The sequence below is a fragment of the Phoenix dactylifera genome, chromosome 1, assembly GCF_009389715.1.
Source record: "Phoenix dactylifera cultivar Barhee BC4 chromosome 1, palm_55x_up_171113_PBpolish2nd_filt_p, whole genome shotgun sequence".
In the NCBI taxonomy this organism is placed as follows: Eukaryota; Viridiplantae; Streptophyta; class Magnoliopsida; order Arecales; family Arecaceae; genus Phoenix; species Phoenix dactylifera.
In genome coordinates this window covers 30,168,478-30,192,253 of record NC_052392.1, presented here as the reverse complement: position 1 = coordinate 30,192,253, position 23,776 = coordinate 30,168,478, and the positions used below count along the sequence as shown (strand labels likewise).

At 39.4% G+C, this 23,776-nt stretch overlaps 1 protein-coding gene across 3 annotated transcripts in view; it reads right to left on the bottom strand.

Moving 5' to 3' along the window:
• The window catches only part of LOC103719542, a 45,594-nt gene that overhangs the window by 1,550 nt on the left and 20,268 nt on the right, over positions 1-23,776 (bottom strand). For all 3 annotated transcript variants that reach the window (XM_008808834.3, XM_008808833.3, XM_008808835.3), the window contains exons 2-5: positions 20,685-22,064; positions 3,628-3,748; positions 1,028-1,087; positions 60-932 (exon numbers count right to left, since the gene is read on the bottom strand). In XM_008808834.3, the coding sequence (XP_008807056.2) occupies positions 60-932; positions 1,028-1,087; positions 3,628-3,748; positions 20,685-22,003 (2,373 nt within the window). In that variant the 5' untranslated portion in view covers positions 22,004-22,064. The remainder of the gene's footprint in view (positions 1-59; positions 933-1,027; positions 1,088-3,627; positions 3,749-20,684; positions 22,065-23,776) is intronic.

The following is a 23,776-nucleotide window of genomic DNA, read 5'->3' as shown; positions in this document are numbered from 1 at the left end:
GGCAGTCAAGTTGGAAGATACGAGTATGCCATGAGATGGCGATGGTATTAGTTACAAACCTTTAATGCAGCTTTGCTGGAACTGATAAGCCTTTGTAGAACTTCTGGTGGCAATGGAGGTGGTCCAGGAAGAGCAATTTGTGCCAGTTCAGAACCCAACACAGGCTTCTTTGATTCTGGAAGAGGTACGATGCAAGTCCCAGCCTGTAAAGAAATTGCAATGGAGTCCTGCTGAGAGCTTGAATCAGACTTCCGTACCACTTGAGGCTGAATTGGATTGGGATCAGAATGAAAACTGTGAAGGTTACATGGGGCATTGACAGACCGAATATTCCTTAGCGGAACTTCTGTGAACAATTGCTGTGGTCCAGAAGGAGCTGATGGCATTGGTTCCAAGCAATCCTTTGAATTCTCATTGCACCTCATAGTCTTTCGCAGAGATCTTGAGTCAGGCTTCTGTGGATGAAGTGGTTGAGCTGGAATTAGAGGAGAATTATATGGGATTAAAGTAGTTCCTGGTCCACATTTTGTTTTCAAACTACCAGAGTTGGATAGATTGTTGGTTAGCTGCGTTGTGTTGCTTTCATTTGCCATGAGTGTTGCATTCTCAGCTGCTGATCTAGCCTCTGATATGGGTGGAGAGTTCACTTCTGCAACGGAAGAATCTGTTGAGAGAAGATGATGCTCTTGCATGGAAGTCTTTTTTTTGTCCAATTTTTTGGGGGCAGAGCTCAAAGATGGGTGGCTTCTACGCCATACAACACAACCAATCAATGAATCCTGGTCTTCTTCAACTGCTGCCATGCCCTTGAAGAAACCAGATTTTGCAAGTATTGTGATGATGGTGTCACTTCGAGGGCAGACATAAAGATCAAAACCAGGGCAGATCTGTGCAAATCCAACCCTCTTGCTCTCTCTGTAAATCTTGGCAACCTGTAATTGCCAATGACAAAGTAAAACACAAGCATTTTAAAAGTCAAGAACATAGTTACAAAACATATCTTCCTAATTTTGATTTTTAGCCGCACCTCCTTCATGCCTGTCAGCCCAGCTCTAGAGGTTCCAACCTTCCAACACAGGGAGATTACCTGAAAACAGTATTTGGAACTGTCAGTGTTTTACAGAATAAATATTAGCATAAGTTCTGCTAATTTAAAATATCACTACGAAGTCCTACTATGGATTAGAACCATCTGCAATCTACAAATCAGAAGATCTTAACTCCAAGAGAAGTACAGAAAAAGAAGAAAATATAGGAAACTTCTTAAGGCCCCATGTCAGCCTGTCAGGATAGTGCTTCTCAAGCATGTCAACTTGCTGCTAATGTAATAGTTAATGAGCATGTATGATCAAACTGCACCATTTATGTATGATCACTTGTGCTTTTGAATAACAACCATATTCGCTAAGGTTCGCCGTTTCGGTATCGGACCCATACCAGTGCCACATTAATACTGTGTCGGTATAGTACGGAGTCTTTTCGGTGTACCAAGTATCGCCAGCTATACCGGATACCGGTACCGAATCAGTAAGGTACAATATGCCCCATGCTGCCCAGTTTGGACCGGTATGGTGAACCATGATTATTCTCAGCTCAGAGCACCCCCCCCCCCCCCCCCCCCAAAAAAAAAAAAAAATCCTGTTCATCCAACAAAGTATATTGATCCTTTGAAATTGCTCCCCATATTTGCTAGAGAATTTATGAACCACTTCAGATCAATATAGATGAGATCTCATATTCGGAATCCGTTTATAAATAAAAACAGGTCAGAAACAACATAATTGCATCCAATATTTGCTGAATATGAAAATCAATATGAATTTTTATACCAATGCAGAAATGTTTTTTGAATCCAGGATAGTGAATTCAGATGTTATTTAGAATTCTTTTTCAGATTCTAAAATGGATATGAATGTCGATATTAACCCATTACCTGGATATGATGTGGATCTCTGGATAAATGGATATAGGTATACATATTTGCATACACTCAGGAGTATGTATTTTAGCAAATTGTAAGGATGAATACTTGGTAATCTTAATAATAGTTAATTCATAGTTTTATTTATATGATTATTAGTTATTACATTGTTTATTCTAACACTTAATTTTCTAAAGCATTTTCTTTTAAAATTTGTCCTTCATATTGGTCGGTATGAACCAAGGTATTCCGAACCGGTACCGGTAGACGTACTGGTGGCCTACCGGACCGGTTCATTGTTCTCGGTACCGTTTGGTATCGAGCCCATACCAAGAGCCCCAGCCGGAGAAGACCAGGTGAAAAAAAGAGTGATCGGGGGAGGTTGGGAGAAGGAGAGGCCTCCGCTGCCCGCGAAGGGCTGCGGAGGGCTAGTGGAGGCTTGGGGGGGCACAGCGGAGGCCGAGACTACAGCCATCGCTTGTCGACTTCACTTAAAAAACTCCTTTTTTTTTTATGGGCTCTGCCGCCCCCCTGCGGGCTCCGCCAGCACCATGCGGTCCTCCGCGGGCGGCGGAGGCCTCTCCTTCTCTCCCCCTCCCTTGCTCGTTCTCTCCTTTTCTTCTTCCCGGCTCCGGCTAGGTTCTTTCGGTACAGGCCCGATACCGTTTTCCACGACTGAACCGTATCGGTGAGGGTCCGAACTGGTATGATACATGTTAAAACGGCCAGTACGGGCCGGTTCAGCATACCATGGTATGAACTATTTATGCACCAAACAACTTATATTGACAGATATGAAGGGCAAACTTTCATTAAAGAAAAAATAGAAAAATATGTATTATAGTAAACAATATCAAGTAATCATAATCATAGTAAAATGCATGCTTTTACTTCTCCTCTTCCAGCTGATCAGGATCAGCTTTGTATTTTGATGTATAAGGGCAGTATCTAAAACACTGAATGTAGTGTGCAGTTAACTCAATTTATGATACCCAAAAAAAGGACCCATTTATGTATATGATTGAGCAAATTTAGAAATTTTAAAGTCGAACTTCCATCAGTATTATTTATAAAGAAAAATATGAACGCTCCATATATTCATATAAACTTTTCCTTTTTAATGCAAAGATTCACATTTATATTTGTTTTAACCAAATAAGATAGCTCATATCCAATTTGCATTGCTGTATATTTTACAAAATGATGAATACGAGCATATCCTATCCATATCCAAATGCATTAGATTTAGAAAGAATCAGGATGTACTCTAATATCCAATCAACATCTGCAACAATACCTGCATCTGTTGAACTGTATAAGTGAATATGATTCTGATATACCGAAATACTTGTAGCAATATCTTATCTGTTTTCAGCCCTGACATCGGGCGGATATATTTATGCATAGTAAACTGGGCGTGCTTTTGTCTCTATAGGTTGAAAAAAGGAAAAAAACTTATACAGAAATCCATATGTTCCATCATATACGAAAGACATGATTGTAAGTTGTTAATGACTTAATGCTACTTGCTGCTGGAAGATCATTTTTGTTAGTCCAAACTTGTTAACTTATCAGCTGTTAATTAGTGATATATGCTATGAAATTATGCAAACTAGGTCAATTTCAAGATATCATTTTGGTCACAAGAAAGGTAGATGGCTTATGCTTGAGAGTGATATCATTGAGCACTCAAACAAAAATATTACCATTAATGCGCGGTTGCGTGAGCGAGGAAGCTCCTGAATAAATTTTTCAAATGCATGTAGCCTCACTTTTCCTTTAATTTCTATAATGTCAGACCAGTTGATGTCTTGAACCTTCTCACCACTGCAGAAAGAAACAGACACAAATAAGAAGTCTACACCATATAGAAGCAAGCATCTTTTACCATTCAATTATTCAGGTTACAAGAAAGAACAATTCTATGCCTCACACCAAGATTTTGCTAATTGTCATTCATATCCTTTTTATATATATAAACGGCAGAAATATATGTGGTCTACGATATCAAAGAACATTCACTTAGTTAAGTAAATTGAGCAGAATGTCAGAGTAATGCCATGACAACAAATTTTACAATATATAGCTTCACTTCTTTCACCATTTGTAAAGAAATGCCACATGCTTAGACGTTGGGATCACCAGGCAAGAGATATTAGAAACCTTTCCAACTGATGTGGCAAACCTTGATTTAGGGAATCTTGATCAAAAGCCTCAAAAGATGCACATAGTATTGCATGATAAACATTTTACCAATTGAAACTTTACATGCTCAAAGTAGGATGTGGGATTGGTTAATTTGGCTGCCTCATGTATACCTACAGGTGGCGTACCAACTCTCAGTACGCCAAAAAAACCTGTATCGTACCGTATCGACACTATGCTAGTGTAGCACCGGTATGGGTCTACCGGTACGGCAAATCTTGATTTATACATGTAAAATTAACTAGTCATAGTTCTTTGGATGTCATTCTCTATGTCCATCAAGACAGTATGCTCTATTAACAGCTCCACATAAAGAAACTAGGTATTTAAAGAGCATGCCATTAAAAATGAAACCAAAGCAAACTGAAATGGCATATGAACTTTCCAAACTAATGTTGTCTGCTCTTAAAGATTTCTATAAGGTCCAAGAGATTGAGAATTTCATACATCATAAAATTAAATGTTCTCTTGAATTCCTTGGAACTAAACTTCTAATTGCTTCATATGTTCTTAAAAATTGCAACAAGGATAGTTAAACCTTATGAAAATGGCTCTTCAAGCTAAATGTTTTAGACATGAATCAATAGTACCACTCCTAGGGGATATCAATTGTCTAATATTGAACACAATGCAAGTCATCCATATCCCATATCTAATTTCATGATGAAATCGATTTTATGTGGAAATGATCAATTTTATGTCCTTTCCATTTCCTCCTTTGATGTTTAAACTTATTGAATTAGTCTTGTTTGTTGGTTTTTAACAAGGTTTGCCTTCTCGGCACCAAATCCCATAATGGTACTATGCTGGCAAAGTGCCAGTATGCCCGATATAGGGTCAGTTCGGCATATCGAGACTTGAAAAACCTCTGTACTGAATCTTAGTTTGGTACCACTATGGTATAGTATGCTCGATACAATATGGTACACACCGATATGGGACACCTTTTTTAATCTATTTATATTCTAAGATTCATGAGATGTCTTTATCTAGATATATACTTAAGAACAAGGTTAGCCAAACTGGTACCGAGATCCGTACTAGTTGGCTATCAATTTGGTACAGGGTGAACCGGGCAGTTCACCTTGGTTCGACAGACCATAAATGCAAGCCTTTTGAAAAGAGAGGGAGGCAAACCATTTCAAACCGGTACGTACCGAGCAGTTTGCACTAGTCTGAATCGCTCGGTTTTGCTTCAAATGCCTAGTTTGCAGCGGTTCATGGCATTTTCAAAAATACCGGTTGGACCATGTTGGTTCCGCACCGGTTCAATTTGATGGGGTCCGGTCCAATTCGGCAGACCATGCTTAAATATGTAATCGATAAGACTAATATTGTCTAAAAAGTAACTAGAACGAGCAATATACAAAGGCTAAAGAATTTTATTTTAAAAGTAAAAAAAAAATCAGAACTCCTGCTTATAACCCAAAAGGTCTTTAAAAAAATGTAAACCAGAACTGACGGTAATTACTAAAATGACTTAAAGTAAATAATTGATCTCAACATGAAACTAAGATGTAAAATAATCTATAAAAGTATCACCAATAAATAAGAGGTTTTAGTCAGTCATTTGAAACTGGTCACTGAAATTTGCGGCAATTGGACTGAAGCTAGTAAGTGAATTGTCCAAGACTCAAAACCGAGAGGTCAATTTCTGCTTAGTCTTGAAGCTGAAACCAAACCACTTTGAAATGGGTTGGTTTCAGCCACAACTTAAAAGACTATGCATGAACACTCCCAACATGCCGAAACATAAAGTATGTAACTTATTAACATACTACTTTATTCAAATCCCTTGCTTTAACTAATATCCTTCTTTAGACTATTTTTGGACAGTGGACATGCTTTCAATAATTAAGTATAATTTTAACTAATTTACAGAAATCCAATATTATAAATCATTTAATATATCTGTCAGTTGATTGCCACTATAACATGTGTGCATTCGAATCAAGTACTTCATCATAAAAACTAACAATAAATATTTCCTTTTTCTTTAGAAAAATACAGCAATAGGCAAATAATTGGTTACAAGTTAACAATACAGTTGGTAGTTGGTAACTTGGTAACTTGGTACCTTGTTCTTTATCCTTTGATGTCATTTAGAATGACAATTTTGTACATCTATTACTTTCGCTTGGTTTAGATAATATACTAAGCCAAATCTCGATATTGTACCAGTACAATATCATTAGTACAGTGCAGTACAAGTCGGTACGAAAGATCTTGTTTGTGAGACAAGTTTTTCTTGCAGAGCATTCCCTTGGTTTGTGGTTGTTGGAGATGCAAAGTTAAGTAAGGCTCAAAATAAACATGTGTCCTGAAGAAACTAAGGACAGTAATTCTCATATGGTCATGTGCTTTCACGGCCTTGGTGTCTCCTAGCAAACAAGATCCATAGTACCAAAACCAGCACCTATGCTGGTAGACCGACGGTATGGTATAGTATCATGCCACGCCATTCCAGCATGTACCAACAAAGAAAAATCAGAGAGGGAGGGAGAAAAGGAGAAAGAGAGGAAAAGGGAGAGGGAGGGAAGGAGAGGGAGAGGGAAGAAAGGAGGGAGAGAGGGAGAGGGAGGGGGAGAGAGAGGCCAAGAGAGGGAGAGAGGGCTTTTGAGCCCCCTCTCCTCCGACCGAAGTGTGATAAGAGCGGAGTCCCTATTTCGAAATGAAATAGGGGCTCGGGCCCTCTTTTTTTGGAATTTTTAACTTGCTACCGATTTCACTTAAAAAATTCAAAAAAAGAGGCCAGAGCCCCTATTTAGTTTCGAAATTGGGGCTCCTATCCTGTTATGCTTCGGCTGGAGAATCGGGGCTCTCTCAGCCTCTCTCTCCCTCCCTCTTTCTTTTTCCTCTCTCCTTCTCCCACTCCTCTCTTGGCGGTGTCTCGAACTGAGAGATGGAAGCGTTCCAGTTCCCCTAGGTATTGCTAAGTACGCTCGGAACCAGGCGATTCGGGGTGGTACAGCGAATCATGCTAGCAGGTATATATCTCTCTAATTATGCATGTATTCAATATATTCATGGTGGTTTATCGAAAATAGTGATACTATTCCACGTTTGTTATTTTATTCCACTGCAGAAAACCATGTTGGAGGGCCTACCAGTTCTACAAGTGGTATTAGGCCACAGCATGGAATGCCGTACCGGCCGGTACGGGCCGGTACGTACCGGTCCGATCTTAGACCGGTACCGGAACCACAAGAAAACCGGTATTTTCCGATTTTTTAGCCGAACCGGCCGGTACGGGGCTCCGTACCGGTTGGTACCGGCCGATACCGCTTGGTACCGGCCTCATACCGGTGCGAACCGGCCGGTTCGCACCGGTACGATTTTGTTTTTTTAGAACCACAGCGCCTCGCGCTGTGGTTTTTGAAACCACCGCGTACCGGCCGGTACATACCGGACCGGACCGGTACCATTCCGGTCCGGCCAGCCACCGGTATGCCGACCGATACCGGTACGACGCACCTTGGGTCACAGTTTCATTCCAGATGAGATTTGATTTCCACTGTAACAACATATCTATGTTTTATGATAGATATGTATGGATTCATGTTTGTTTTGGATAATTCTAATTGTGCATCACATAGATTGCATGAGATATGGTTTGTCAATTTTTTTCATCTCTAGCATAAGGTGATTATCATAAAAAACATGATTGCAAAACTTTTGATTTATATTGATTTATAGCAAGAATTTATTAATCATACTGGAGGACCGCCCCTTAATAAGAAATCTAGGTGCACATGTATTAGGCATAAATACAGATATTAAAAATTTTATTTTATTTGAAAATTAGAAAATTTTATTTGGAACTAGAATTTTGTGAATTCTAAAATTAGACTCTAGTATTTTATTTTTATGCGAAGGGTTTTGGGTTGTCTATATAAACCCATTGCTATGCTAATTGAGCATACAAATTGAATTATTGAGATTACAGAATATTGAGATATCCCCTTCTCTCTTCCAATGCCTTCTCCTCCTCCGCTTCTCTCCCTCTCTCCAATGTCACATGCATAGTATTGCACCATATCATAAATCGGTCGAGTTTACATGGCATTGATCTCACTGGATGACAAAGGAAGGCCATGAATTCAATTTTAATATACAAGAAAAAGCTAAGATTTGATTCTTATTTAATAGATCTGAAGGTATTCCTCTCATTGGCTTGAATTGCATGAATAGGTGCTAACTGCTATCAATCATATATATCCAGTTTCATCAATTTATTCCTCACTTTTACATGATTGTATCCACTATAGATATATTCCAAATCTGATTTTTTGAGTCTTCTTCTTAATTAGATGAAATAAGAAGGGTATGTCCATATTAGGAATAGGATAGATGTCCATGAGTCCTATTAGGAATAGGATAGATGTATATTCATCATTTTGAATTTTCATTAAATCTGACAAAATCACTTGTGTTGAGGCTTTTCAGTTTGTTGTACTTGTATCTTATGCTTGTAGCGAAGCCATGAAGCCCTCTATATGGATAGGAGACACATCTAAACTCATTTATAAGTATCCTGAGGCCATATATGAGAAAACTGTAGTTCTGTTTGGAGAGAACTCTAGGGTTTCCTATCAATCCTTGAGGCCTTGTCTGATCCAATGAAACCTTCATTTCCCCATCTCAGATTGTTTGGAGGCAGTTTCTCTTTGTTTTGATGACTAAGTACATGCTCTCCCATGCATGGAAACAAGTCGCTTGGGCGTCCTCGATCAAAGCCTCAAGTGACCAGCCCTAATACTTAGCCACATGGGAAGTTCTAGTCTTATTCCAACTCTATCCCCTAATATCTAGGACATAGTCTCCTATTCCATTTGGGTTTGGTACCTTATTTATAGCTGGCCTTGTCATCTTGGACTCATTCTAAATTAGGAATAATTCTAATCAGGACACTGTGGCATTAACTTGGACTCCCATAGTCAGGATAAGGATGTCTCCTTGCTAACCTGTCCTAATCAAAGTCAGCTTTTCAATTTAATGCCAGCCACCTCCAATCCCAATCAGGTTGGGATTCTAAGTTTTTATGGAACCCCAAACACCTGTTGTACAAGGCTTCGTTGAGAGCTGCAGCCCTTTTCACTCCTAACTAGATCCAGAAAAGGATAGGGTCATATAAAAGTAAGTCTCATAGCAATCCTAGTTGGACTAGGACTCCAATGAAAATCTTTTTAAGACCAGACATAAGCACCCATGATCCTATCAGGTTGGACACTTTTAGGCATCAAACCAGGCATGTCTAAGAGAATATTAGTGGTGTGCATCCATCCTATTAGGTCATCCCTACTCAGCCAACTTAATGGCATGTATGCAGCCCTACTTTTCACCTCGGCAAACAGCAGTTTGCGCAAAAGATTTTAGTTGCATGTTTTCTTCTAAGATATGAAAATTTTCTGATGTTATTAACCTTTGATCTTGGTTTATATCATGTTGAATTTAGAACAGAAAAGGAAGGGGTATAATTTTAGCTAGGGTTGACTCACTACACCAAGTGCCATCATTGCACCAGCGACCAATATGTTCACTATTTTGCAATCAAATTTTTACAAGTTCAGAATTAAATGTTATGGCTGTAATTAGGATCTCTAAATCTCTGATTTGAATAAGGTTTTATGAGGATTAGCACTACATTACATCAGGTTTAAGTTTCAGCAAGTATATGTTACCCAATAAAACCTAGTTAGGTCATATGATGACCAGTTTACCTTGACACCTGTCACAAAATTAGAGACAATTATATAGTCTATTTTAAAGCTCAATCGTTGGTTGGATTAGTATTAGATTAAAAGAAATTAATATGCATATCTTATAGAGCCTATTTCATATCATTGTAAAGTTGTAATGATTGGAAACTTGAAGACAACCTAGACCAATTCTAGGAGCAAATGTGCTTATTTGGAAGTTATATAGGCTTTGTCACTTACTTCCCTTTATTGTTTAATTATTTAGGCCTGAGAAAAAGGAATAGAAATCAGGTATTTGCTGAAATAGTTGATTAATTACATGGTTTTCACTTGCATCATGAGATGATGTGAAGTATCAAGTCTATTGTGTTTGGTATCATGAGAATATGAGATAATTGTTTTTTTTGGATTGGTGGGACTCATCAAGAACTAATCATAATAGGAAACTGCTCTGCTCAGTGGGAGGTCTTGATCTCATTTGGAATCTCTTTTCGATAAAATCCAATATCAATTGGTTTTCGCATCATAGATGGGCCATAATTGCATATTTCTGTGCATGAGATATTTACCAACCTCTGCAAGTGGATATTTTAGCAGTAAGTGCTCATGTGGTATGGTGGAACGTGATGTAAATGTATATAATTTTCTTTTATTTGGTGTTTGAATTTAAATCCCTCTACATCATTGTTAGGATGTAATATAAGGTCAGTAAGAATTGTGAAGGAATTAGGCACTTACCTTTTCACCTGTGGGGTACTTATCTTTCCGTATTTCTCACACCGAAGGACTGCGAGGACTTGATCGGGATGCATCGGAGTGGTGCAGTGGCATGGATCAATTACTACATGGACATGTGTTTATGATTGTATTTGTGGCACCACCATCACCATATGGAGATCAGATTTACTGTTTTAATTTTGCTTGTTTGATTGTCTGTGGTTTTGTCCATCTAGATAATCTATGTGTGTGTGATGTATTACTGTTATATGTCTTGATGGTATCCTAGTGATCAAATCATTGAAGCTTATTTATCCCCAAGTGAGATTTTATATTAAGCATATATGAGAGCTTATACATTAAGCCACCATGGCCCTCCACAGTCCATCCTATGAGGCGAGCTGCTTGTTTTTGCAAAGGCAGACCCCATTTTTATTAATACGATTGTAATTGTGCATGAATAGAGGAGCTACCAAACGGAAGTATATGCCTTAAGGTATGCTACATCGGCAGCAAGCCCTGTACCAATGCCACCCTATCACTATGTCGGAACACGCCCAGTACAGAGGCCGGTTCGGCAATACCGAGTGTTGGTATGTCCTCCATATCGTGTACTGGTACCGAACCAGTACGATATGGTACATCCAAAAAATGCGGAACCATCCCAAACCGAACGGTTCCGCCCATTCCGAACCGGACGGTTCCGCCCATTCCAAACCATACCGGTGGCCTACCAGTACGGTTCCGGCTTTGTAACCGGTTCGCTACCGAAGCCGGAGAAGATGAAGAGAAAGAGAGAGCGAGCAGGGGAGGGAGGGGGAAGAAGCAGCCGCAGACGCCTACGGAGGGCCACGGGGGACCGGTGGAGGCCGGGGAGGGCAGCGGACGCTCCCGCCCCCACTCGCTCTTTCTTTCTCTTTGTCTTCTCTTGCTCCAGTTGGTTTCTCTCGATACCAAGCCGGATCGATCGTTGACTAGTACGACACCCGGTACCGGTTCGGCAATCCTTGGGTACACCCCATACCACTTGATTCGGTACGGTATGGCGTACCTTAATATGCCTCTTATAGAGCTTGCTGGGAGTTTTTTGACTTTAGACCGAGATGACCGGTTACTCTTTTACCTCCGGAAATAGGCATTGAAGTGCTAGTAAGTACTAATGATATGCTAAAGAGATACATGGAATTGGTTATCTCAAAAAGGTTCCTTCAAAAGAATTTCAATGAGTAAGAGAGATATGACTCCACCTAGTTATTCTCCTAGCTTATAGCAGAAATAGTCTATGATACCAAACACTCATGTCATTCCATCTTCAAAAAACATAATTATTTTTATGGCTATTAGTTAACATTTCAAATTATGGATTCATCTTGGTTAGCTAAAGGGTGTCATTGGTTCACAAAAAGTTCCAGGAGGAAGGATGGACTTTCCTTGTGATAGAATAATCCATATATAAATGGAAGTTGTTATCCTACACATTTATGTTATATTCTTCATAGAATAGTTAGCACATGTATGCGTAAAGTAAGGGAGAATTTGAGATGATTGGTAGCCCTTCTACCTAGATCATTCGTTTTGGATACTTGGAAGAAATTTTAGTTCATTAGATGAATCAGGAAATAAACACAAGGTCCTCTTGCAAGTGGTACCTTGACCTAAAAAAAAGGACATCTTGCTGTACTATGAAGGTTAGTAAATTTGCATGTGTATCGACCATGATAACCTACAATCATGGACTTTGTCCTTGATTGGGAGTGCAGTAGTTTACTAGATCTAGATGCTTGTGAGGGTTAGGTCATCCAACATGAATAGTAGTGTCCATATTAGAACAGAGACATTGTCAGACCAAGGTCGGCGGAGCCGTCCCAAGCCGGATGGTTCCACCTATTCCAAGCCATACCGATGGCTCACCAGTACAGTTCCGACTATAAAAACGAGACACTTGCTAGAGCCGGAGAAGGAGAAGGAAGGAGAGAGCAAGCGGGAAAGGGGGGAGAAGAAGAGGTGGCGGATGCCAGCAGAGGGCTGCGGGAGGCCGATGGAGGGCGCGGGGGGGGGGGCAGCGGCGTTGCCTGCCACAGCCTCCGCTGCCCCCCCGCGGCCCCCACCGACATCCGCCACCCTTCTCCGACCTCCCTCCCCCGCTTGCTCTCTCTTTCTCTTTCCCTCTCCCATGGTGCCGTGCCCTCTCTCGGTACGGGCCTGGCATAGTCCGTACCGAATCGTTCTGCTAAAAAACCAGTATAGTGCCCGGTGCTTGGTACCGATTTTTTGACAATGTGCCATACATATTTGATTCGCCAAGCAATAACTTGAAAGATTCTAAAAACAATTATTTTACAAAAATATTATGTTAGTAATTAATTACTTTCAAAAGGGATTCACTTGAATAGTTGTCAAAAAATGTCTAACACAAAGTAGAGTTTTAATGGGTCATAAAACTGTATACAAGTTGAACACACTATACTCAATGGTCATACAGGGACACTAGCATGATGGTAGACTGAATTGCAGAACCAAGCTTGTACGAGAACAGGAAGATCAGTAGGTTTTATCTTACTCACCAAGAAGTTTGGTAATATGATCTAGATGCCATATCTATATGCTAGACCAGGTAGTTAATATGTGACTAAGTGGACCTAAAGGGACAAATCTTTGGTGAGCAGGAACTTGAGTTGTATCCTAGCAACACATCTATATCATGTGTCATCTATCTCCAAGTCAAATGGAATGAAATTCCAATTAATTGTTGTCTCGCATATTGGATTAAGAAAGATCTGGATTTAATCAAAGAAGAGATTGGGCTAGAGAAACAATCTAGATAAAAGGATTGGACTAGGTCGGGTCAAGTCAAACCGAACCTCGGTCAACCCTACTCCACTTGGATAGAATACAAGTAGGGCCAGCCAACCAAAGAAGGTGGCCGCCATCCCATTGAATATAGTGCCACTGAAAGAGGCGCGTCTAGAAGAGAAGGGGGCAACCCCTAGAGCTAATATCCCTACATTCTAAGGTGCCTCTTAGAGGCGCTAGACATGCACCCTCTAGGAGGGGGCAAGGCTCTACGGCTAGCACTCCCTTTTCTCCTAAGCTGGAATCTAGCTTGGATTCCTTATATAGGCCGGTATCAACGTTCATCGAATTGATACTGGAGAGGGTATTAGCCAGTGACTGGTTCGGCATGGTATGCATCCGAGCCATTCTATTCAGACATATACCGATGCAGGGAGAACCAAAGAGGGAGAGGAAGAGGGAGGAGGGCGAGGAGAAAAAGAGAGAGAGAGAGGGAGGGAGAGGGAGAGGGAGAGGAAGAGGGAGGAAAGGGGAGAGCAAAAGAAACCCTAATCCTAACCCAAGCAAGAGAGAGAGGGAGGGAGAGGGCGGATGTTACCGGTGGGGGGGCGGAGGGGAGAGCGAGCAATGGATTGAGCCAAGTGGCAGATGAAAGGGGCAGATTGAGCACTCCAAGCAGTCGCGAGGGGAGGAGCACAATGATCATGAGTGGGAGATGGGAGGCGGTCTCTCAAAATCACGAGATAAAGGGGTCTCATTATCGCGAAATGAGTGGGAACCAAGCCCAAGAGAGAGGGTTAATTGATCTAGATGAGTGGATTAAGCAGGGTTAATTGATCCGGATGAGAGGATTGAACTGAGTTAATTGAGCCAATTTTAATTAAACCAAAGGGTCAGTAGAGGGTTCAGCCACTGCATCAAACGGACAAAAGGAACCGTCCCGATTCCCTATTGATTCGGCTGGGTATGCCCTCTCTTGGCAGTCTAGTTAGGACTCTAGGGGGACTTCAGAGTGCCTAGCATAGAACCTCAGCACATCTCCTCCTCTATATAGGGGAGGCATCCTACGGGTTCAAGCATCCTAAGCAATTCACACACCACCAAGAGAGAGAGAGAAAGGTGCAAGCCTAAGAGTCATCTTTCTCCAAGGGTCAAGAACAAGAGAGATGGTTGGTCAAGCAAGCTTTTCTTACAGAGCATTCCTTTATCCTGAAGTTGCTAGAGACTTGGAGCTAAGAAAAGCTGTATAGATACGTCGATTGAAGCATCTGAGGACAGTAATTCGCAAAGGATTATGGATTTCCCAACCTCAATATCTCCTAGCATGCATATATATCTCCCATTATGCGTGTATTTCATATGTTCATGGTGATTCATTGAAAAGAGCGATCTTGTCCCATGTTTATTATTTTATTCCACTACACAGAACCATACCAATGACCCACCACATACTATAGAGAAAATTTGACACAAGTATAAGATGGTACATTAGAATTTAGAAAGGGCCAATTACCTGAAGATTTTTTCTTGTTGCAAACATATATATTTGCATGGATGACTTCGATGAAAGTGAGGTTAAAATCTATCAGTCCATTAGGATCAACCCTTGCACCAAAAGTTAGGATTCCTTTAATAATGGATGATTCCCATTACTATCAAGATGTTTTCCCTTTAGGACCAAGTTTCAAATGCTACTGCTACCTTTATGGAAGAGAAGATTTTTATACCTTTCCTTATTTTGAACTAAATCTGACTATGTCGGTATTGCAATTTAGCTCCACATCTTAGCCTTATACTAGGAATGTTGGTTATCTAATACAGCATAATGACATGAATTTAGTTCAATGTCATCATGGTGTGCAGAAATCTTGTTACCACCCTACTACAAAGTCAGGTAAGCACCAGTTAAAGAATTATTCTGAGCTTAAGCCCCTGAACCAGCACACATGCAGATTTCATATGGCATTCACTGACCGACACATAAACTGCATCAAATATCTACTCTTCCCAATCTTCACCATTTTCTGCTTCCATAGGATTTGCAACATCTATTACGATAATGACTTTGGATTTTTACATCACAAACATAATATGGTTTCTTAAATTGTTCTCTTTCTCATCTATCTGTGGATTGGAAAATCTACCTCTTATTATTTATCTTCTATCATTCACACGGTACTATCTTGTAACCTGCTGATCACTTTTAGTTTTAGCTGATGTTAGTTTTGTCTTTTAAGTATAAAATGTTGGATAAACAATATAGAAAATAGGTGGCAACAACTTTAGAACTTATGACCCTGCCAATCATGGTTCACCATATGGCCCAAACCGGGTGGTGCGGGGCATATCATACCATACTAGTTCGGTACCGGTACCCGGTACGGGCGGCATACCGACACTCGGTTCATCGAAAAAAATCCATACCATACCATAACGACACAGTGCTAGTGTGACACTGGTACGGGGTTCGGTACCAAGACGGCGAACCTTGCTGTTAATTAAAGCATCATCAATGAACTTCTACTTGTGCTTCTTTAATGTTTAGGAATTTCCGCGTTATGGCATGATGAGCTGTTTCATGGGCTGCTAACTTAATCATGATTGTTCATGTTTCTCTCATGTTGTGATGATTGTTGGGCCGAGGACCATGCCTTTGGGTCCTACTATATTAGACCCTTTATACTCTTTTCAGAAAATATAGAAATTTAATACACTGTTTTTCAGTAAGATTAGACAAATTGGGTAAATTCATGAATTTTCGTTGGGTATGATGTCCTAATCATATGCGCCCTACTCCACTTACCCTTTTTTTTTTCTTCTTCTCTCTTCTTCACTTTAAACTCCTTTTAAAACCATCATCCATATTCCATATTTCTCTCTCTCTCAGGGAGACTTGGGGGGGTGCTAGTTCCTTACTTGCTCTTATTTATACGTTGTTTTTGAACTTTTTCGGTGACCTCAATGGAGCATCACTAATATTCCGGGAAGCAGATATATGACTGACAACCTTTAGCCTTAAATGGTGTGCACAATCCTTCGTATCATTTACCCAGACACTTTGTGAATCTTCACTAAACCATCAGAGGCCAACCTGATGGGAACATTTTTCCAACTCTTCTGGTCTAATAATCATGTAACAATTCAGAGGGCACACAGCAGCCATGAAGTAAAGGGTGTGTCATTGTCACTTCTAAATTGTCTGGATTTAGTAAAATGTACTCTAAACCTTGAAGATCTTATCATGATGTTGTTTGGGTTTTGGACTACCACAGTAAGCCATCTATGCAGTGTTTTACAGATTTGCAATTACAATCCTAGCAATTAAGACTGAGAATAGAGTATATGTTTCTCAAGTCTTTTGGCAGGTAGTAGTTTATTATTCATGAAAAAGGCAAATATATTTCCATTAGGTTACCCCTGTGCTTTCTGTACATATATCATGCCATCAAATTAGCTTTTTATAGCTCCTGTCAGATAATATGTGCCTGCTTTATCCGTATTTGAATAACAATGTTGAATTAGTGTACACAATGAAACATGGAAATCAGAATGCTTGAAATGCATTCACATGAAAACAGACCAAGCCAAGGGCAAGTGGTCAGTAAGGTTTGATTTTCCAAAGGTCTCAGACAAGATGCAAGATGTACTCAAAAGCCTGCAGACTGTTATATACAATGGCCAAGAAGCAGAAATGTGGCTTAAACATATCCATTATGATATAGAAAAGTGCCCATGGATTTCTGTCCGGAAGCAATCTGGACCATTGAATCTACTTGAAGAAATCCTGCGCATCTAACTTGTAATAGGAGAATCATACTTAAATCAGTCATTGTCTTCAATCCTATTATAACATAATAACTTATATAAAATGACTATATTTTCCCACTTTTTTCATAATAACTTAATCAGTTTTTCCTTAAGGTCCAGATTCTGTTCAACTTGGATCCCAACATTGTAAGGCTTTGCTATAAACCCCATCTTAGAGTGCACTTCAAAAAATAAATCCCATCTCAAAGGACCTATATGTCGCTCCATCTCTCTGCATCTGACTACAAATCCTTTCACAGCTTTTATATGAGTATTTTTCTCCACTCATGCCTCTGATCCCATCTCCCCATCCACCAAAACTTTCTTCCTCGGCTTGATTTCTATCACCATCTTAGTTTGGAGGTAATATGATTAAGCCTGAAAGCATTTTTGACAAGGTGCACTAGGTCTCCAGAACTCTACAGGACTCCATATGCAACCAAATTTTCCCTACTTCGAATCCCATGGACCAAACCATTTTGTTATTAGACCTCAGTTTAATCATAAAACTAATGCACGAAACAAATAATTGAATCTTTTTCTGGTAGATAAGTAAATTAAATTTTACTTTATAAGTTATTTGATCTCTTTGAAACAGATGCATCTGCACGTGTTGTTTTACTAGTTGTTATTAAATGTTGGGATCTCCATGGTAAATTCCTGCATCATTTAAAAACACAAATAATAGACTTGATCGAAGGGCTTCACTCATTCCTGCATGAACATAGGCAGATTTCCAAGTTGCACAAGTAGGATCATTTCCAACATCAGACTGTCAAGGTTTTCCCTAGTCCACTTCCCTCACATAATTTGCCCAGCCTGGATGCCAATTTCCATAGTCTCAAGCAAGGTTTGCCGTACCGGTGCTGCAATAGATAGGCGTACCGGTAATGGTACCCACCAATACTGATATGGTACACCCGATACTGATCAGTACTAACCGGTACAACATACCATAGTCTCAAGAGTACACTCCCCTAGTCAGTGGTTCAAGTGCATTAAACATATGATGGAGGATCAAATGACTTTTAGATCCATATATCAAAAGTGTCCTATTGCAATAGTTTATGTCATTAAAACAGGCACAGCTCCAGTTATTCTTCCCCTATTTAGTGTCTATCCAAGTTTCCCCTGATCTCACATTAGTTTACAATCTGAACAAACTGACAAGAATGCTGACTTATGTCACTAAGACCTCAAGACAAAAAAAATGATTGGCAGAAGATGCCTGAGTTTTGTATTACCTCTATTGCACATGTTTCAAATATTCAGAGTCCAGGTCCAATCAAAGTGAGGGAAGGAACTAGTGCAACTCAATGGCTATCCTTCACATTATATTTAAGTTCACTTCCCAAACCACAAAAGAATCATTGTATTTGCACTAATCTTACTCCATCTTGGGGTTAATTTGCTTAAGTTTTTTGCTTTTGCCAACAAAACCTTGTCTGTGCACTTTCAATTCATTGCATCATTCATAACCCCATGAAATGCTCTGTTAGTTACCTCCCATGCTTCATGAGTTCACCCCCGAACATTTTGTTAAAAATATCTCGACCAATTTAATCCTTGCATATGTGCTGGTTAAGTTGTTTCTCAAATAGATTCTCAAATTTGGCTCTGCGATTATTTAAACTGCCACCTTTAGTCCACATTTAGGACCTCACAATTTCTCTTTGTTTGGCCGTCAATATTATTTGTATAAACCCTCATGCAGTTTGAAGTTTAGGATCAGAATATTTAGGCAGTTGTATAACCAAAGCATCTCCGTGTCCCTCCTACATGAGCTTTCACCCCTTACTTTTGATGACTTATGCATTATAGTTTCAGTATGTACAGCTCTAGACTTTGCTTTATTTAGATGTGTTGGATAACTATTTTTAACCAGTTCATCAAACAGTGACATGAAAGTTTCGCTTTATGTCACAATATAAATGTCAATTGCCGGGTCCTAGCACTAGCTTGCATGAGTAAATTTTATTATTAGTGTGCTTCATCAAGGAATTTTGCATTTGACTGACATTTACTTTCTGCATCACCAATCCAATGAATATCAAATTTGTTGCAATTGACTACTATGGTTCTAGAAATTCAAGAAATTGATATAGAAAACTCATCTCACAATATCCTGAAGACCTGAAGTATCTAATATTACCTAAAACATCCTCTTTCCCCCCACCTCACAAAGTCCTTACTAAGAACTCGTCATCAAATAAATGAGCAAACTTATGCAACTGAAACAATGCCATGACATTTTTATGATGACTAATGAACTACTCCCGCTATGCAGTAACAAGTGCGAGCCAAACATTTTCTATTTGCAAGGATGCCAAGAGCATTCCCACATTCATCCTTTTTATGCAGTCATCAATAACATCATATCTTTGCACTAGTTATGAATATTTATGCAACTATGGCTGTACATGACTTGTCTCAATATCCCATGATGAATGCAGTAAATTCCCTCAACCTGCTTCTGCTCTAGTGGGCACATGAGCAGGTATCTCTTGTTTAAGTGTTACTCAGTAGTTACTGTCCCAAGGTCTCTCATGAGTTTACCAATTCCAACATCCTTTATGAGCTTAGTGTTTCCTTTAAAACATGGTTCGCTGTACCGACCCGAACCAGATAGTACGGAATGTTGCCATACCGTACCAGTTCAGTATCGGTATCCGATACGAGTGGCGTACCGACACTCGGTACGTCGAAAAAATTCTGTATCATACTATACTGACACAGTGCTAGTGTAGTACTAGTATAGAATCCGATACTGAGACGGCGAATCTTGCTTTAAAATATCCCCCACAAAATTTCCCATCTATTAAACTTTCACTTTCTTGCCGAGGCTCATAACCCATTGACATTATATAATAATGTTCTCTAATTGGCTCCTATCATTTGTCATTTCAAACCCTCTCTTAAGCCTTTCATACACATTAGGAGCTTCAGTCCACTGGTCAGGCTACTCCACAACCATTGTTGAGAATCTGCAGGCTCTTGAGCACGTACAGACTTGGAACCTTGCTCACCTTGCTATAATCTTTTAACAAAATCCATCTCCTACAACTAACCAAGCAGGCCTGCAACTCATGTTTACGTTTCCTTAATCCTAGATAATTTGTCGATTTTTGCCCTCCTTCATGCAGCCTTATCAGCATATAACCAACTGAAGACTTCATTCACAAGCTCAAACCTGGGGTATCACTCTAGATGATCATAGATCACAAATTTGACATCTGAGAGATAGTGAATCCATATCAGTCTTCTCTATGCACACAAATCGTACCCTCTGTATTTCATGTCCCCTGCAACGAGATCTGTGGTTGCCCATGTACCTATGCACAGTCTATGCCCTCTAATTTCCAGGTTCATTATATCTTACAGAAGTTTGCTCCTCTAGTCACAATACTACAGAAAAAATATGTTGATGTGGAGATAAATCTACTAGTCTGATTTGCCTTAGTGCACTTCCCACAGATCTAAATTATACCAAAATGTTTAACAATGACATGAAGAACTCAAGTTTGCAAGTAAAATTAAGGAACCTTTTAAAGAAGGCGACTGCAGACACTGTTATAGAGGCATTTAGCTGAAGTGACCCATCCCAGAGCTTTTCAGTAGCTGGAGGTAGCTTTCCAGCACCTGACTTGATTTGTTCATCCAATTTATCCCCATGCTCGACTGGTCTTTTACCCTCTTCTGTGGAATGATCCTTCTTCTCAGTTTCCGTGCAGTCATCTTTTTCCAAACTCCTATTTTCTGAATCCATTGAAACATGAGCACTGTTTTTCGACCTTTCATAATTCAAGCATACTTTCTCAGAACTAGATGATTCTGCAGGTATGACATTCAAGTGCCCACCTAAAATATCATTGCAAGAATGATTTCCATAATTTACATTGGTGTTAGGATTATGATAAGATCCACAAGATTTTTCTCCTTCAATGACTGCAGGTAATTTTGTGGCATTTGTGGTGTCCACTGAGATACCCCAAACTTCCACAAAATCTTTATTGTGATCACCCTTTTTTGCTTCAAGTAGTCCACATTTAGAAAAATCTGGCACATTGCTTCCTTCATCCACATTGAGATTTTTCTCAACCATTTGAAATCGAGATGACTCCAACATTAAAAAATTCTGAGAAATGTTAGAGCATTGATACGAGTTCCTTGAAACATTATAATTTCCATGCCCCATAAACATCCCTATTTGTGATCTGAAAGAAGCTTGAGACTTCTCCATGCACCTGCCAACCTGACTATAATATGACTGGACCTTACTTGATTCTGATTGGGTGGCTACTCCATCTTGTTTTGAATCATTTAATTTAGGGAGTTCTTCAGTGGGTGTTCTGAATGATTGGAAAGACTCTTGATGGTAGAAAGTGCAGGATTTAGAACTATCACTTGCAATTTCTTGAAATGGTGCACCTTTTGTAGGCAAACTCATGGATGCACTATCTGTATTGTGAAAATGACAGTTTCCTAATTGAGACTGCACACTGATAGGTTTAGCAGACTGCATATTTTGATTGGGAAAAATTTCCGGAGTTCTCCCATGAGAATGGACCATAGGTGGTGCAGCAATAACATGTTTCATACTTGAATCTATTGGTGGCAGGTAATGTAGATTGCCTCTGAAATTTCCGATATATCCAAGAGAAGCACCATTATGAACATTACCACCTTGATCCAAATCCACCGCTTTTCTTTTTCTAGAGGCTTCCTCCAAAAAGTGCATATGAGAACCATTGTTGGAAGGTACGGGTTTTATGCTCTTTATAAACGACACTTCAGGACTAGAAAAACCAGGATTCATGCTTTCACCCTGAAATATCATGCTCTTTTGTTTCTCATCCCACATTTTATTGGTTGCTTGGATCCTCAGGTTATCAGCTAGCAAAGATATTCATTATACCACAAACCTGCAGCAAAAACAACAATGTCAATTAAAACCCATTAAGTCTAGCAATATCTCCCTTGACATGTATTGAACAAACCAAGAAAGCTAATCTGCGTAATGTTGCTAATTCGCATATATTCTAATGACATAGCAGGGAATGAAGTACATAAAGCTTCACAACAATCACAAATGTAATTTAGATGATTAAATTGCTATGATCTAACTAAAAGAGGGATAGGCTATAATAACATCATAGGCACTAAGAGGATGATTAACCAAGTCCACTGAGCCGATATATATTTAGAAGGATAGTTGATGCATTTAGAAAATTTAATACAACAGAAACAGGAGAAGCATTGGATAGACATCAAGTTCAGAGAATGAGAAATGCATAAAAGTAAGCGTAATATACAAACATGAAACCAATGTTCGCCATCTCGGTACCGGACCCCGTACCGGTACCACACTAGCACAGTGTCGGTACGGTATGAAATTTTTTTAGTATACCAAGTGTCGATACGTCACCCATACTGGATATCGGTCCGAACCGGTACGGTATGGTACGCCCTGTACCGCCCAGTTCGGGCCGGTACAGCGTACCATACATGAAACAGATAACATATCCAGAAGATCAAGGTACGCCCCGAACCAGGCGGTATGGGGTGTATCATACCATACCGGTTCAGTACCGGTATCCGGTACGGATGGCGTACCAATATTCAGTACACCAAAAAAATATGTACCATACCGTATTGACATTATGCTAGCATGGTACCGGTATAGGGTCGGTATCAAGACAGCAAACCTTGCAGGAGATAATTTCATACACTAGAATAACCACAGTCATCCACCCTTGTCCCAACCAATTGGGTTAGCTTAAGGGATCCCCGTTCACCAATCATTTCTAGTTAAAGCCATCTCTATTGTTGTTTCCAGCTTTCGATGTACCATTTATGTATCCTCTTCTTAAAGCCCGCCAAGTTACCTTTTCATGATACCCTATCATAAGCTTTCTCCAAATCAATTAAGATGATTTGTAGACTTTTTCTTTTCTTTGTTTTCCTATGTTGCAATAAAAAAAAAATGGTAAATATCAAATTATTTAGCAGATACATTGTATAATTTCTATTGAAATGTACAAAATCAAGTGTTTTTCTTAAGAACATATTCAAACCTCTCCAAAAGAATTATTAGTCTAGAATAATATGCACAAAAGATTGTCTTTCCAAGCAATTCCATGCCAAGTATCAGTATGACACAACACAATTCAAACTACAAATACTATGCCAAGCCCTAGCAAGCACCTGCAAGTGCCACTTTATGGTCAAAATTGAGCAAAACTAACAATGAATTCACAAGATTTGAAGTCAAATTTGTGAGGGATTTACAGGCATCTAAATGAGCATAGTTAATTGAACTCTTATATTTTATAGACTATAAATTATATGTTCCACACCCATATTTGATACACCATGCTATCATGTTCATGGTTTTGTTAGTAAATTTCACTTTTACAGATATTAAACTTTTAGGCCTCTAACATTTTCGTAGTTATCAAATGTATATAAGCATTTAAATTTTAGAATTTTTATTGGTTTTTTAAAGATTATATAAATTTTTCATTTCTAGGTTATCAATTTGAGACTGTCAAAAGAATGAAACCAAATTTCAAAAAAAAAAAATAGATCTTAAAATTATGTGATATCTTTATTTTGCCTTTTGGTATTTTCTCTT